Below are 15,494 nucleotides of genomic sequence, written 5' to 3'. Positions count from 1 at the left end.
ATAAACAATGTTTCCATTAGTACATTTGAAAACATGAGAACAGGTCTTCATTACTTCCTTAGTCTGGATTTCAGTCCCATGATTGTTAATTATTAAGTCATGTCAGCCCCTGAGCCTTACTTGCCTATCAACGAACCGGGTATGAATGGCAGTAACACACTGGCTGCCTAGTATCCTGAGAATTCTCCAGTTAGTGATTGGGACTGAGCCTAGAACAATGCCTGACGCATAGCAGTTCTTGCTGTTAGAGATTCTGAGCACAGAAGTAAGACCCTGCTGTCTCCTCCAATTAACCATGAATATTTTGAATTACAAGAGAATTTTCAGAAGACTGAAAGTTCTCCAAGACTCCAAAGAAAATACCTGTGCTCTGGAACCTCAGGCACTGTGAGCAATGGGAAGAAGGGCTTCTTTTGGGACAGAGATCCACCATAATGCCCTCAATCCTGGTGCAGAGATGCAGAGGGAAGGTCTGACCTACATACCTCATTGTCTAATCTGTTTCCCCGCAGACTCTCTTTATCACACCCCTTAATCCTCTATAGTTACTGAAGCCCAGGAAAGGCTTTGGCAAGGCTCCCATGGGCTCCTGGCCCAGGTGGCCTCCTTGAACTCCTCTCACCCACCTAGTAAGCCTTCTGGATGCAACATGATACCTCTCTTTCATCTTGCTTACTTTCCTGGGTATAGGGCTGAACAGATAAACCAGCTTCCTATAATTCTGCGGTAGACAATGCACGGCAAAGCAACAAAGGGTAATTGAGTCCACTTGTCCCATTTTATAGACCAGAGAAACTGAGGCTACAAACAGGAACAGAGAAAAAGGAGCTTTGAAGTCAGCCAGACTTGGTCTTAACTCCCAAATCTATTGCTTCTCAAGAGTTACATAATATACTTGTGCCTCAGTCTCCTCACCTATAAAATGGGTTTGCTGAGAGCTTCCCTCCCTTGAGGGGCCTCTATGGGCATCACCTGTGAGGACATCTCCCGTGAATGACACCTGATCAACACAGGATGCTCTGCAAATGGAGGCATCATGAATGGCTCCAACTCCCTTTGTGTCCACATGAGGAAGCTGGGGCCCAGAGTGGCAAAGCCTTGTCCCAGGTCACATAGAGAGTTGGCCATAGTGATAGGACTGAGCTACTTAAGTACAGTTCAGTGGGGACTCACCTGCCCATGTGGACACTGTATGATGTAAAGGGTGGTGACCACAAACCTGCAGGACAGAAACAGGGTTGGAGTCCTGGGGTCCTTCCCGCACAGCCTCTGTGAAAACAGCTCAGATTCCACCTGCCTGGAGTCCTCTCCCCATCCTTCTGGGAGGACTGGTTCCCAGGATTCTGTGTGCATCTCACCCAGATCAGGCACCTAGCTCGTGCCTAGGTACATGCCCGCAACATTCATTTAACATGTCCTCACACAGTCCTGGAATCCACAATAGCAGAGCACGGAGACTCAGAGGGTTCTCGTCCTCTCTCCCTTCATCACTCAGGGAGACTGAAGCCCAGAGAGGGAAAAGGATTCATCTAGAGTCGTACTCAGAGCCAAGACCAAGTCTCCCAACCCTGGGGCTGAGGCTTTTGCTGCCTGGCCTTGTCTGTAAACACTCCTCTGAGGAATAAGCCTCAAGGGTTTCCCCCAACTGGTCATGTTCAATCTTGGTGCCCATACTCCTATGGTACACAAGCTGCTAAATGCTTCTGGCCACCTTTTCCTCACCAGCTCAGAGTCTGCCAGAGGCTGTTAAGATGATATTACTCCATGTCTAACCCTTAATACCCTGTCTTCTAATTTTTTAAAATCAAGCCACTAATTAGCAAGCCATTTAACAAACTCTGGAATTGTAGCTATCAGGGTATCATTTGCTTGAGAGTTCCCTCCATTTGTTTACATACTAGGTCTGGGACCCTGCTCCACAGAAAATGCTGTGGGGGAAACAAGCCCAGTAAGGGGGTTGCGGGCAATGAAATGAGCTTGAGGGCTGGAGAGTAGAAGTGTTCATGGGATTACTCAGCCAGAAATATTCTCCAGGCCAGCTCTGTGCTGGTTCGGCATCAGAGCTGAGGGCAGAGAGCTCAAGAGGAGGATGAGAAAGCTCCCACATCTAAGGGTGATGATGAATAAAGGATGAGCATGTGCCCATCACGGGGCCAAGGGGGAAGACGCTCCACACAGGAAAGAGCAACATGCAGACAAAGAGGCCAGAACGCACGATCCATGACGGTCTGTTTTGTCTTCCAATGTATTCCCTGGATCACAGTGGTATATTTGCTGAATGAAGAAGTGGATGGATGAAGGAATGAATTCAGGAGCCTTGCATGACTGGAGGTGTGTGCTAGAGACCGTCAGGCATGGAGAGACGGGGATAGGCCAGATTGCGATGGCCCCAAATACCCTGTTAAGGCCCCTGCACTTTCTCCTGGGCTCCCAGGGAAGTGACAACAGCAAGGAGAAGTCACATCCAAATGGGACTCCTGCTTCTACCTGTGGGCCTACCTGACGGCAGTTGACAGAAGTGAGTTTTTCTACAACCCTGACTTCTGGGAATATTCTAATCAGGGACGGGCTCTTGTGGAGCTGACAGAATGCAGATTGACCTTCTGAAGCCTCAAGTGCAGTCCCAAGGAGGCGCCACGGTGGGCCTGGGACCAGTCATTCCACCCACCCACCCTGAGCCTCAGTTCTGGGCAAGGTGCCCTCCAAGAGAGTTCTCAGGTCACCTCCAGCACTTTGCCCAGAGTTTAGCCATGGCCAAACAAACTGTTGGAGGGGAGGCAGGCAGAGTCCATCTTACCAGACAAGAGAGTAGCTGAAGCCCAGGACAGAGCTGACCAGCCCAAACTCCGATGAGAGGCAGGCGAAAAAGGGGAAGTGGGACAGGCCAACTTCGATGCCTCCGATCAGAAGCACAAAGGCTGGGAGAGAAGGGCCAGAGACTATGTGAGTTCCTCTTCTCACAAGCTCAGGGGAGACTCAGGGCAGCTATGGGGCTTCATGTGCCTTGCAGTCACAGGTCTCAGGACTCAGGGAGATGAGTGAATAAGTCCTATATTAGTCCAGGGAGGAATGCAGGGATGTCTGTCATGTATTCATATTACAGAGCCTTCCTGGTACCTCTTCCATGCCAGGCACTGGGCTAACTATTGAGATGAAGAAGACTTGGTCCCTGTCCTTGATTAGCTCACAGCATGATGGGCAGAAACAGACAACATAAATGAAAAACAGTCACTACAAGTAAAGCACCATAATGTATACCATAGCAACACAGAGAGCAGGGATGTCCTGTGTTTTAAAACCTCTTGTAAAGTATTATATTTATACACTGTACCCTTAAGGCAATGATAATATTAATGCTGTCACTGCCTAGTTCTGAGATAGTCTAACAAATCCAGTAAAATGTAATTGGGCAGGGTGTCCTTTCTAAGTGCCTGCTTTGGGCTGGGGCACAGAACAGGCATCAAGGACACAGGAGGAATGAACAAAGTTCTTGCTTTGAGATACTTACAATACAATAGAGAAGACAAAGAGGAAAGTAAATGATGTGATATGTATGAAAGTAGAGGCATATTCAGAGTGCTATGAGGGCAAGAAGAGAAAGTCATGGACCTCACCTAGGGTCTGAGTATGAGAGAAGGCATCCTGGAGGTGATGACATTTAGCAAGGCCATGAAATATAAGAAGGACAGGACAAGCCCAGGGTGACAGAGAAACTGTTGGCAGTAGGAATTCAAAATGAAAAGGATAAGAACATTAGGAGCTGGGAACTAGTGAGTCCAGACAAAAGTGGAGGGAAGAAGTCAACTTAGAGAATGTGCGGTTATAATGAGGATACATATGTAAAATCACTTTGTGAAAACAGAAGAGGGAACCCTTGAGCCATGAAGCAAGAAACAGTGTTCTGGCCCAGCCAGATGCTCAACATATTCGTTTTCAAGGAAACACAGGTCAAGACAACAGTCAGATAGTACTTTATACCTACTCAAATGCCTATATCTTTTTAAAATGAAAATAGCAAGTGTTGGATAGGATGTGGAAAAATTGGAAACTTCACACCTTGCAGGTCAATGGAACTAAATGGAGAGCCCAGAAATAGACCCATACACATGTGTAGTCAATCAGTTTTCAATAAAGGTGCAAAGGCAGTTTAGTAGGCAAAGAATAGGTTTTTGCAACAAGTAGTGTTGCAAATAAATGGATAGTCAAAGGCAAAAAAAAAAAAGAGAGAGAATTCATTCCACACCTTACACTATAAGCAAAAAATTAATATGCATCATAGACCTAAATGCAAACACCATAAGACTAAAACCTCTAGAAAGAACAAATAAGAAAATCTAAGTGATCTTAGATTAGGCAAAGATTTCTTATATGATACCATAAAAATAAAAATGAAAATATTAGACTTCCTCAAAATTGTAAATGGCAGCTCTTCAAAAGACACTGTCGATAGAATGAAAACACAAGTCACAGATTGGGTGAAAATACTTGTGATTCATACATCTGATAAAATACTTATATATAGATTATATTAAAAAGAAAACTCTCAAAACTCAACAATAAGAAAACAAAAAACAACCCAATTTTTTAAAGTAGGCAAATGATTGAAAAGACAATTCATCAAAGAAGGTAGAGGGATAGCAAATAAGCATGAAAACATGCTCAACATCATTAGTCATTAAAAAAGCGCAAATTAAAACCACAATAAGATACCACTACATGCTTCTTGCTGCTGCTGCTGCTAAGTCGCTTCAGTCATGTCCGACTCTGTGCGACCCCATAGATGGCAGCCCACCAGGCTCCCCCGTCCCTGGGATTCTCCAGGCAAGAACACTGGAGTGGGTTGCCATTTCCTTCTCCAATGCAAGAAAGTGAAAAGTGAAAGTGAAGTCGCTCAGTCGTGTCCGACTCTTAGCGACCCCATGGACTGCAGCCTACCAGGCTCCTCCATCCATGGGATTTTCCAGGCAAGAGTACTGGAGTGGGGTGCCATTGCCTTCTCCGTCATGCTCCTTAGAATGGCTGAAATTAAAAAGACTGACCATGTGTTGTCAAGAACAAGAGAAACTGAAACTCTCATACACTGAGGAAGGTAATCAAAACTGGAAAAAAATCACTTTGAAAAATAGTCTGACAGTTTCTTTTAAAATATAATCTACTTCATGGTCTTAATAATCCAGACATCCACTCATAGGTATTTACCCAAGAAAAATGGAAACATACAAGGACTTGTAATCCTTTTAGCAGCTCTATTTGTAATAGCCAAAAACTGAAAATAAATCAAATGTCTGTCAACTGGTGAATGGGTAAACTGTGGTCTCTCCATATAGTGGAACACTACTCAGAAATGAAAAAGGAATTATTTCTGATACATGCTAAACATGTATGGATCTCAAAATAATGATGCTGGTGAGTGAAAGAAGACAAATAATTCCCCCAAGGTCGGGGGAGGGGGGCGGGAAGTGCATTACCTGTGATTCCATTTATATAATTGCCTGAGGCTAGGGGTGATGACCAGATACAGGTGGGAAGAAGAGAGTACAAAGGGGAAAAAGTTAACTCCGGGGTTCATCATGATGATTGTGGTAATGATTTCATAGATGTAAACATTTGCCATGGGCTTTCCAGGTGGCTGAGTGGTAAAGAATCCGCCTGCCAACACAGGAGACGCAGGTTCAGTCTCTGGATTGGGAAGATCCTCTGGAGAAGGAAATGGCAACCCCCTCCAGTATTCTTGCCTGAGAAATCCCATGGACAAAGGAGCCTGGTGGGCTGAAGTCCATGGGATTGCAAAAGACATGACTGAGTGACTAAACAACAAGAAACATTTGCCAAATCTTAACTTATATACTTCTAAGAGATATATCATTTGGTTTTAATTTTCATCAAAAACTCTTAAAAACTAGAGAGATATTGTAGGCGTTTGCTCATAGAGGACTGGAACTCAGGAGAGAGAACTGAACTGGACAGGAGAGGTTTGGGAGTCATTAGATTAGGGATGATTGAACTGTAGGAGAGCCCAGGGCATGGAGAACAAAGAGGCCTCAGATCAATGGCCAGAGAAGTAAGCACAGTTATTTGAGGAAGCATCTGAATGCTTACTGATAGCAAGAAGGCAGTCATAGCTATCACTCAGGAGAGATGTTTAGTGCAGGTGACAGAGAAGCTACCTTCTGAGCCTTCATTCTACTATGTCGAAAGAACCCCTGAATCTAACTAGGAGAAAACGCCGACAAATGAGCTTTGAAACTCTGTGGGCTCAACATTGACCTTGGGTAAGTAATAAGCTGAAAAGAATGCTGACAGTCCACAAAGTGTGTCCCCTGACCCCAGAGAACCCCTGCCATGCCGCCTCTGAGCAAGAATTTCCGTGGTGAAATTCCCAGCAGGTGTGAGGCAGCACGTGTACCTTGGGCCCACTGCGGGACCCGCAGGGGCTGGTAACCTTCCGAGAACAAGAACATGACCTTATTGGCTGTGGCCCCAAAGGCGACTCCGTAGGACCATCGGTTACTGAAAGTGCCCACGAAGTCCAGAGGTCTGTGAATAAGAGAAACAAGTCATGAAGCCAGAAGTGACTCACTCCCACAGTTCACCTCCAAAGTTAACTACCCTGTGCTGGGGAGGAATTATTGATTAGTGAACTATTCATTTCCTTGGTGGCTCAGCAGTAAAGAATCCGCCTGCAATGCAGGAGATGTGGGTTCAATCCTGGGTCTGGAAGATCCCCCGGAGAAGGAAATGGCAACCGACTCCAGTATTTTGGCCTGGGAAATCCCATGGACAGAAGAGCCTTGGTGGGCTACAGTCCATGGGGTTGTAAAAGAGTTGGACATGACTTAGAGACGAAACAACAACATATCCTGAGGCCCTCTGTGCCGATCTTTGGGCTAAATGTGGATTCAGGGTACTGAAGCGAGGGAGACAAAATCTTGCCCTGGAGAAGTTCCAAGTCTGGGGAGCAAAAGCAAGGACACCAGCAACCATGACAACAAGCAAAATGGGCAAGTGACTCACTTCTCTGAGCCTGAGCTTATTCATCCATCACATGAGGATAACAATCTCTACCTTGTTGGGGTTCATCAGAGTAATGTAGTTAAAGCGGATGGGTCAGTGCCTGGGTCACAGTCAGTGTGCAATAAATGCTAACTGTATCATCAACATTATTATTAATTACAGAGTGATGAGGCAGAGATGTGAAAATTAGAACTCAAGGAAAAATGTGGTAAGGGGAGCAGAGATTCAGAATGGCAGAGCCAGAAAGGCCCTGAAATCTGCCTGGACCACCCAGCTCTCCTGGGACATGACTCATGCTTGCTGCCCCCAGTGATGGGGAACTCTCTCCCCTCTGCTTTCTGGAGTAGCCGTGGTGCTGAGCGTGGGAGGGCCCTTCCCACAGTGAGCTGAGCCTCCTTGAGATGTCTTAAGCATAGCTGGGCAGCCCTGGGTGCTGAGGGCACAATGGCTTGGAACTGCATTCTGAATTCTCTGGGCATTGGGTGGGTTGGGGAAGGGAGGGGCAGGGCTATTCTTGGTGGGGAGGTAACTAGGAGTTAGCCTGGCCTTACAAATGGTGTTGGTCCCAAACACAGAGTACCCCAAGCTGTGGTTATGAACCTTGGCTCAACTCACACGATCATTCCGAAGCGGTTCCGCAGAAGGTAAGTGTCATCTCTCTCTCTCTGTTGCTCTCTTCTTTGCAGAAAGGACAAGACCAAAATGATGAAAAACTATAGGAAGAGAAGATGAGTTTGCCATCAGGGAATGTTCATCCTCAGACCTTCTGTGCCCTTACTGAAGGAGAGTGTGTGGGTGACCAGAGCACTCAGAATGTCTAGGACTCAAACTCCAGACTCAGGGAGCTGGCTATGTGCACCCTTAAGTTTCCAGAATGTTTTGTACTGAGCTTCCTTTTGTGTTGGCCTAAATGAACATGGGTTCAAATCTTTCTTTCCCACTCACTGGCTTGAAGGGAGACTTAACTTCTCTGAATCTCAGTGTCCTCTTCTGTTAAAACAAACAAACACACAAACAAACAGATAATTGTTAGGTGGCAAATCCTTCTTTGCTTTTTATTCCTGTGGATTCAGTCATCCCTCCGATACTTGATGCCCCTTTCCTGTTTTCCTTTTACTAGAAGTATCCCAAGAATTATCAACACTTGGCATCTCCATTTCCTGACCTCTCACTTGCTCTTCGACCCCCTAACCTGGCTTCTACCACCATCACTCCATGGAAGCAGTGCTGGTCAAAGTCGCTAATTACCACCTTGTTGCTCAACCCAAATGTAAACATTAAGCCAGGTCTGCTTGACCTTTCAGCAGCATTCACTGTTGACCTTTTCCTCCTCTTTGAAATACTCTCTTCTCTATGCTTCTGTCAGCCACACTTCTGGTTTTCTTCCAGTACTTCTCAGTCTCCTTTGCTGGATCATTCTTTACCCAGCTGCTAGATGTGGAGGTCCCCATGGTTCACTCCAAGGACCGCTCCTCTTACTCCTCGACTCTCTCTTCCTCAGTGATCCTACCCATGTCCATGCTTTCCATGGCCACAAACACATAGAAGACTCACAAACTTAAATTTCCATCCCAGACTTGGTCCAGAATTGTATGTCCAACTACACAGTTAGTATTTCTTTTTGATGTGTTGAATGCTTTTTAAATTCAGTATGTCTTAAATGGAACTCATGAGTTTCCTCCCTGTCTTGTTCCTTTACCCGCACCAAACTTGGATCTCTTCTAATTTTCCTTAACAAGGGAATGGCAAATACCACCATCCTTCCAACTGTGCAAATCAGAAACTGAAGAGTCATTCTCTCCCTTACCTCTGTAACCAACCTGTTAGTAGGTCCTACTGATTTTACCTTCTGAACATCTCAAGTTGACCACCATCATCTATGATGATGTAAAATTACCTCACCTGGACCTCTGCAACCATCTCCTCATTGGTCTTCCCTCCTCTCTTGCCTGCCTCCAACCTGATCCCCACTTGCAGCCAGAGTGATCGTTTCAACACTGATCTGATCCCACCATACTCATGCCAGAAATCCTCCAATTACTACCCATTGTATTTAGAACAAAGACAAATCTCCTTTACACAGGGTCTGGCCCTGAGCCACCTCCCCAGACACTTCTACCTCATTCTCCACTCCAGCCCCACTTGCCTTCTCAGCTCCTCACAGTCTCCATGTTCCCTGCCCCCATGGAGCCTTTGCACAAGCTCCTCTCTTTGCTTGAAATGTTCTTTACTACATCTTCCAACAGACCTTAGCTCCAGCATTGCTTCCTCAGAAAAACCTATTTGGACTTCCCTACAAGTCAGTGTTCCTGACTCTTGGGACCTTCAAAGCCTTCTTCTGCCTGTGTTTTTGGTGCATAATGTAAGTCAGCAAGTCTCTGCTGACCTATTCAGACCCCTGTGGAAGCCTGTGTATGGGGGGGGGGCGGCTCCCCTTCTCTCCCCTCACTGACCCTCCTCTGCCTTCACTTACTGATGGGATGAGGGAGTAATGGAGGAAGAGCTCCATGTCCACTGAGATGTCACAAGTGCCGTTTAGCTGCCTGGTCCTGAAAAACAGCCAAAATACTCATTCACATCATCAGTCACTGTTGTGGTCATTGACCCTTCAGCCTTGAGCATCACTGTCAGGAATTTGACTTGTAGCCCACTGAGATCATCTGATCTTTTTTAACGTCACTTTCTGAGTCAGTGCCGCTCACCTGTGATGTGTCTTCCCTAAGTGGATTAGTCTTCTTTAACTCTTTCCCCAGCTTAATTATTTATACAGCTGTCCTACTAACTGGCTCTAACTCCTTCTTTTCTTGGTGACATAGTCCAGGACAGATTCAGGTTTCCTTGGAGCCCAAAGCTTATTATTTGGATGTCCTTTTCAAATAAAACTACAAAAATATCTTACCTGCTCATATTTTAAAGAAAACACATCACCATGTAAACAGTTAACCAAGGTGCCTCCCACCCTCCCAGAGCCTTGGTGGGGTCCTGCAAGTGAGAGGTCCTGAGACTTAAGCTCCAGAAACTTCACAGGAAAGCAGTCTTTCGACATGGTTTTTTGTAATCAGAGGTCAAGAAGCATCTGCTCACTCTGATTCACTGCTAGGCTACTGGGGCAGGACAGCAGTCATCTGGACGGCAGGCTGTGGACTTTGTCCTCTCCAGACCTCACAGCCTGCAGAACAGGGCTGCTGGGGTCTCCTGTCTGAAACACATGCCAGCAGGCTTGTGGCCTCTTTGAGAGGGACCTGCTCCTCTTTGGGGTCCCAGCACAGTTTTTCTCGCCACTCTGACTTGCACTGCACCACCTCAGCACATGCTCACCCTCCAGATCCTTGCTCACTCTGTGCCCCACTCCTGCAGCATCCATCTGGCCATTCCCCAGACTTCCCTCCTGGCCAGCTTTCCCCTCAGAAGTCTCAGGGAAGAGCACTTCTCAGGGGAACCCATGAACATAACATGTGTGTGTGGGTGCTAAGTCACTTCAGTCGTGTCCGACTCTTTGCAACCCCATAGACCGTATACAGCCTGACAGCCTCCTCTGTCCATGGGATTCTCCGGGCAAGAATACTGGAGCAGGTTGTCATGCACTCCTCTGGGGAATCTTCTCCACCTAGAGATCAAACCCGCATCTCTTGTCTCCTGCGTTGGCAAGCAGGTTCTTTACAACTACTGCCACCTGGGAAGCCAGAGCATAACATATTCCCTTGAAATCCTTTGCAATTCCAGTACTCCATGGTGATGTCTAAACCATAGGACTGAATATCCTAGAAGTGGTGGGGTAGTGGTGGTGGGGACTCATGCTGTTAGAAATGTGACAGAACTGTAAAAATCAGAACTCCAGTTTTTGGAAGGTAAATTAAGCACATACATCAGTCTCCCCATCCTATACAAAAGCCTCAAATTTTAAAAGAAAGGAAAAAATAGCCATATTTGAAAGCAGGAAAGAAGTCTATCAGGTACACAGAAACTATTAGAAGATGCTCAATGATGGAGTGCAATTAGGACAAGATCAAAGAGAAAAAGCATTAGCCAGCATGGCTGCAGACTGTGACCACGAAAAAAGTGCTCTGCATCCACATGCAAGAGGCTGACACAGGTGGGGGCTGCTGACAGACCACAAAATGAAGAGTTGGGGGGCCACAGACCCAACGGTCCTCTCATCATGCTGATCAGCCAGGGGCAAGGAGTTTATCTCTCTGGGAATAGTATACATGCGTCAGAGAGAAAAGGCAGTGCCCCAGATCACAGGTGGCACCTGGGAGGGACCAGGCTCTTTGGATGAAGATCGGCTGCTGAGGTACCCCATCTATCGGCACATCCCACCTCTACCCTGCTGCACGGAAAGCACACTTTAGTATTAGCTGCTGCAGCAGCTGCCATCCCAAATAAATATCCCAGTGGAAAGCTCTATCACAAAGATAAGCACCCAGTCTAGAACCATCAAACATGAGGAAAGATTACACTATGAAAGGGAGCCAAAAATTCGATGGACAGAGGTGGTATCTTGAGGAAATAAAGCTAATACAGAACTTCTTTGAGACACAGTGTAGAGGAAATGGTTCACAAGAAGAATGAACCTAGGAGGAAGATATTGTTGCCGTTTAGTCACTAAGCCATGTCCAACTCTTGGCAACTCCATGGGCCGTAGCCCGCCAGACTCTTCTGTCCATTGGATTTCCCAGGCAAGAATACTGGAGTGGGTTGTCATTTCCTTCTCCAGGGGCTTTTCTTGACCCAGGGATCGGACCTGCATCTCCTGCACTGCAGGCAGATTCTTTACCACTGAGCCACCAGGGAAGCCCCCTAGGAAGAAGTAGAGGGATGCAAAAAGTCACAATAAGCAAAGAAATTAGCAAAACTTCCCATTATTCCCGAGCACAGAATTTTAAACACACACACATATATATTAACACACACATTGTTAGAAACACAAGGACTCAAAAAGACCTGTTCTAAAAGAAATACTGGAGAAAATTCTCAATTAAGAAGAAAAACGAATCTAGGAGGAAGGGGAAGGATTTAAAAGCAACAACAAATGGAGGAATTAGGGGGGAAATAGCTAGATAAGTAATTATTGTGAAATAAAATGTTTGAAATGTCAATTTGGAGTTGAAATACCAGATGATACCTCACATGGAAGGGTAGGAACACACGTGGATATAAAGGGAAGTGAAATGATGACCAAGTTCTTGTCATGTTTAGGAGGATGGTGTAGAAATCTGTTTTATTTTTCTGGGATTTGTAAGTAAAATATAATTCTAAGTAAGTATGTTAAAAGTCCACAGTTAGCTACCAGAGGGATATAAATGGAAAGCAAATTAATGTACTAAAAAGTGAATAAGAAGAAATAAAAATTCAATCACTCCAACAAATCACAGGAAAAGAAAAAAATGAAATAAAGACCCAAATTGAAACACCACAAGAACAAAACTGTCCAAAGAATAGTAAGCCACCAGCAAGGGAAGAAATACCAACATTCAATAAATTCTTAAAATTTCAACTAGTAATAAAAGGAGAAATTAAGATGAAATGCTGCCTTATCTATTTTTACTGTTTATCTATTTGCATGGTTGCACGGGGTCTTAGCTGCAGTGTGCAGGGTCTTCAGTCTTTGTTGCAGTATGTGGGATCTTCAGTTGCAGCATGTCAACTCTAAGTTGGGACATGGAGGATTTTGTTCCCTGACCAAGGATTAAACCTGGGTCCCCTGCATTGGGAGCATGGAATATTAGCCACTGGACTGTTGCCCTAATGGTCTGGGAGTGAGCGACGAGAATGAAGACAGAACAGGAAATCTGGTGCAATGGGTCAGGGGACCTGGCCTCTATTGGACTGAGGGAGTAATTTTGATTAATGGTTCCTATGGAATTGTATGGGACTGGTCCCCTAAGGGGTATGTAGTCTCTAATCGCTCTCATAAAAACCAGTCCTACAGTCCTCACAAAAGGCTGCATTGACAGGTGCATAAAGTCTTTGACCATACTAATATTACCACTCATTCAGATCATCCAATTACATGGCATGCTAGTGGCATGCCATCCCCCTTCCCACAACCAGATAAAGGAGGAGGGCAAGGAGAGATTTGGAGACTGGCTTTAAGTCTTAAAAAATTCCAAATTTGGGAATGGACATTATTCCGATAAAACTCATTATTTACTGATATTTAATACCAGTACAAACTGGACATTTTATATTCAGTCTTGCATGAGAGATTCTTACGTGCTCTTGAAAGGAACAGTTTCTATCAATGGAAGTGTACAAGAACTTTCTTGCCAGGACTGCAAATTATACACTTGCTTAAATTCTTCACTTTATAATTCTAATCACTCATTTGTTACATTAAGAAGGAGATTGGGAATATGGCTTCCAGTAAATCAAACCAGACCTTGGGAAGGCTCTCCTGAAACACATGCCCTTTTAAAGGTTATAAAGAAAGTACTACAACGTTTCAAAAGTTTATTGGACTCCTTATAGCAGCTATTGTGGGAATTATCGCTATAGCCCTGACCGCAGCAGTAGCTGGAGTGGCATTGCATCAGACTATACAAGCGACTACATTTGTACAGCAGTGGCACCAAGATGCAAGTTCTGCCTGGGGAAGTCAAACCCACATAGACCAAGAAATTAATGAACGATTGATTGATTTAGAAAATGCAGTTCTCCTACTAGGGGACGAAGTACAAAATTTTAAATCGCAATTTCATCTTAAGTGTGATTGGAATATCTCTTCATTTTGTGTCACACCTCACAAATATAACCAAAGTGAATATACTTGGGATCAATCATTTAAACATTTGAGAAGACATGTTCGTAATAATTTATCCTTAGATATTTCCCAATTACGGCTACTATTTCTAGTATGCAGAATGCTCACTTACAATTACTCCCAGAAACTGATTTATTTGAAGAAATTGAGGAAAGCTTACATAAACTTAACCCCATGATGTGGATTAGAACTTTAGGAGGAGGCTTGCTTGGTACTATAATATCAGGATGTATGTCTTTAACTGTTTTGTGTCTAGTCCTCAGATGCACAAGAATTGATGAAGAAAAAGATTTGGACTATGCTCAGACGGTGTATCTACTCCTGAAAAAACAGAAGGGGGGAAGATGTACTGGGAATTCCTAACAATGTACTTTCACAGCCTTGAGAAATTCCACAGAAATAGCACCTGGAAAAACAGCATATATTAAGAAATTGTAAATATATATATACACACACACACACACACACACACATATATATATATATATATATATATATATATATATATATATAAAAGAAATTGTGTTAATGATAATCTGTCATGGTTTTCTTAAGAATCATCTCCTTGTTACAACCCCCCAAGGCCAGACCCAGAAGGGAGTATGACTGGGATCATGAAAGAATGGACCTTGTAACTTCGGGTCAGCATCAGGCATGAACGTTGCCTATGCACTCGCTAATTGTTTCCGAGACTAGCCCAAAAGTGAGAGGCCTGGGGTAAAAACAAGGGGATCTGGACTGTCAGTGTAGTGTCTTGGGAAAGATAAGATAAAAAAAGTCTTGTAGTCTGCAATTCGGAATAAAAGCTGGACTCAGAGTGGACTCTGCACCTCAGTCCAATAGAGGCTGCAGGTCCCCTGACCCATTGCACCAGATTTTGTGTTCTGTCTTCATTCTCATCACTCGCTTCCGGACTATTAGGACAACACTGGACCTCCAGAGAAGACCCTGTCTTAGCTATTAAAGTGGGAGTTATTGACAATACTACTCAGAATTACTGAAGGTCAAGACAAGTTGGTATTCATTTACTGGTAATCAAAGTGCAAGGAGATATAGCCATTCTGTTGATTAATTTTGCAGTATATACCGAGAGCTGTTAAAATACAGCAATTCCACTTCTAGGAATCCTAATTCTAAAAAATATACACTAAGGAAATAATCAGAGAGATGACTGGGGACATGTATTAGAATGCTAAAAATTTCATTCTTCCTCCCTCCCTCCCTCCTATGTGTTCTTAACATTTTAAATGTAATATATGCTTATCGTAAAATATTCAGAATATTTACAAATGTAAAAAGTACTAATACAAGCCCTTTTCCCTTCCATAATCATGTTTTTGTAACCTGTAGTTTCAAGCAAAAATGGGACCAGACTAAAGTTGTCTGATTTGATTGATTTCTTCATTTAATCAATAAAAGAAAGGAAAAGATTTTTATTAAAGAAGGGCAATTTCTCATGTCAGAATATACAGACCCACAGACCTCTTTCTGTGGGGTGACTCTGCCTGCACATATTCACTGCTGGACCTGTCTCCTGCTTGGAGGGCTGAGACGAGAGTTAGTCTGGCAGTGGCTAGAAGCAGGTGAGCTCAGAGACAGTAGAGAGTGGAGCTCTCTAAATAAGGGCTCTATCTATGCGTCCCCTCCAGCATGAACAGGTGACCTTGACTTGGGGTCAACCCAAGTTAGAAGGCCACTGAGACCCCCTTCTTGGTCT

General features: G+C 44.4%; 1 protein-coding gene across 5 annotated transcripts in view; it reads right to left on the bottom strand.

Annotated features, from left to right (window-relative positions):
• The window catches only part of LOC507550 (uncharacterized), a 43,513-nt gene that overhangs the window by 18,193 nt on the left and 9,826 nt on the right, over positions 1-15,494 (bottom strand). For 2 of the 5 annotated variants that reach the window (XR_009495441.1, XM_010807984.4), the window contains exons 1-3: positions 7,015-7,104; positions 5,469-6,537; positions 2,798-2,918 (exon numbers count right to left, since the gene is read on the bottom strand). Coding sequence is in view for 4 of the 5 variants with exons in the window: in XM_010807984.4 (XP_010806286.2) it covers positions 2,798-2,918; positions 5,469-5,866 (519 nt within the window). In the remaining variant the exon portion in view is untranslated. 5 annotated transcript variants of the gene reach the window in all.

The sequence above is a fragment of the Bos taurus genome, chromosome 8 (genome assembly GCF_002263795.3).
Source record: "Bos taurus isolate L1 Dominette 01449 registration number 42190680 breed Hereford chromosome 8, ARS-UCD2.0, whole genome shotgun sequence".
Classification (NCBI taxonomy): Eukaryota; Metazoa; Chordata; class Mammalia; order Artiodactyla; family Bovidae; genus Bos; species Bos taurus.
This window is presented reverse-complemented; position numbering and strand designations above follow the sequence as displayed.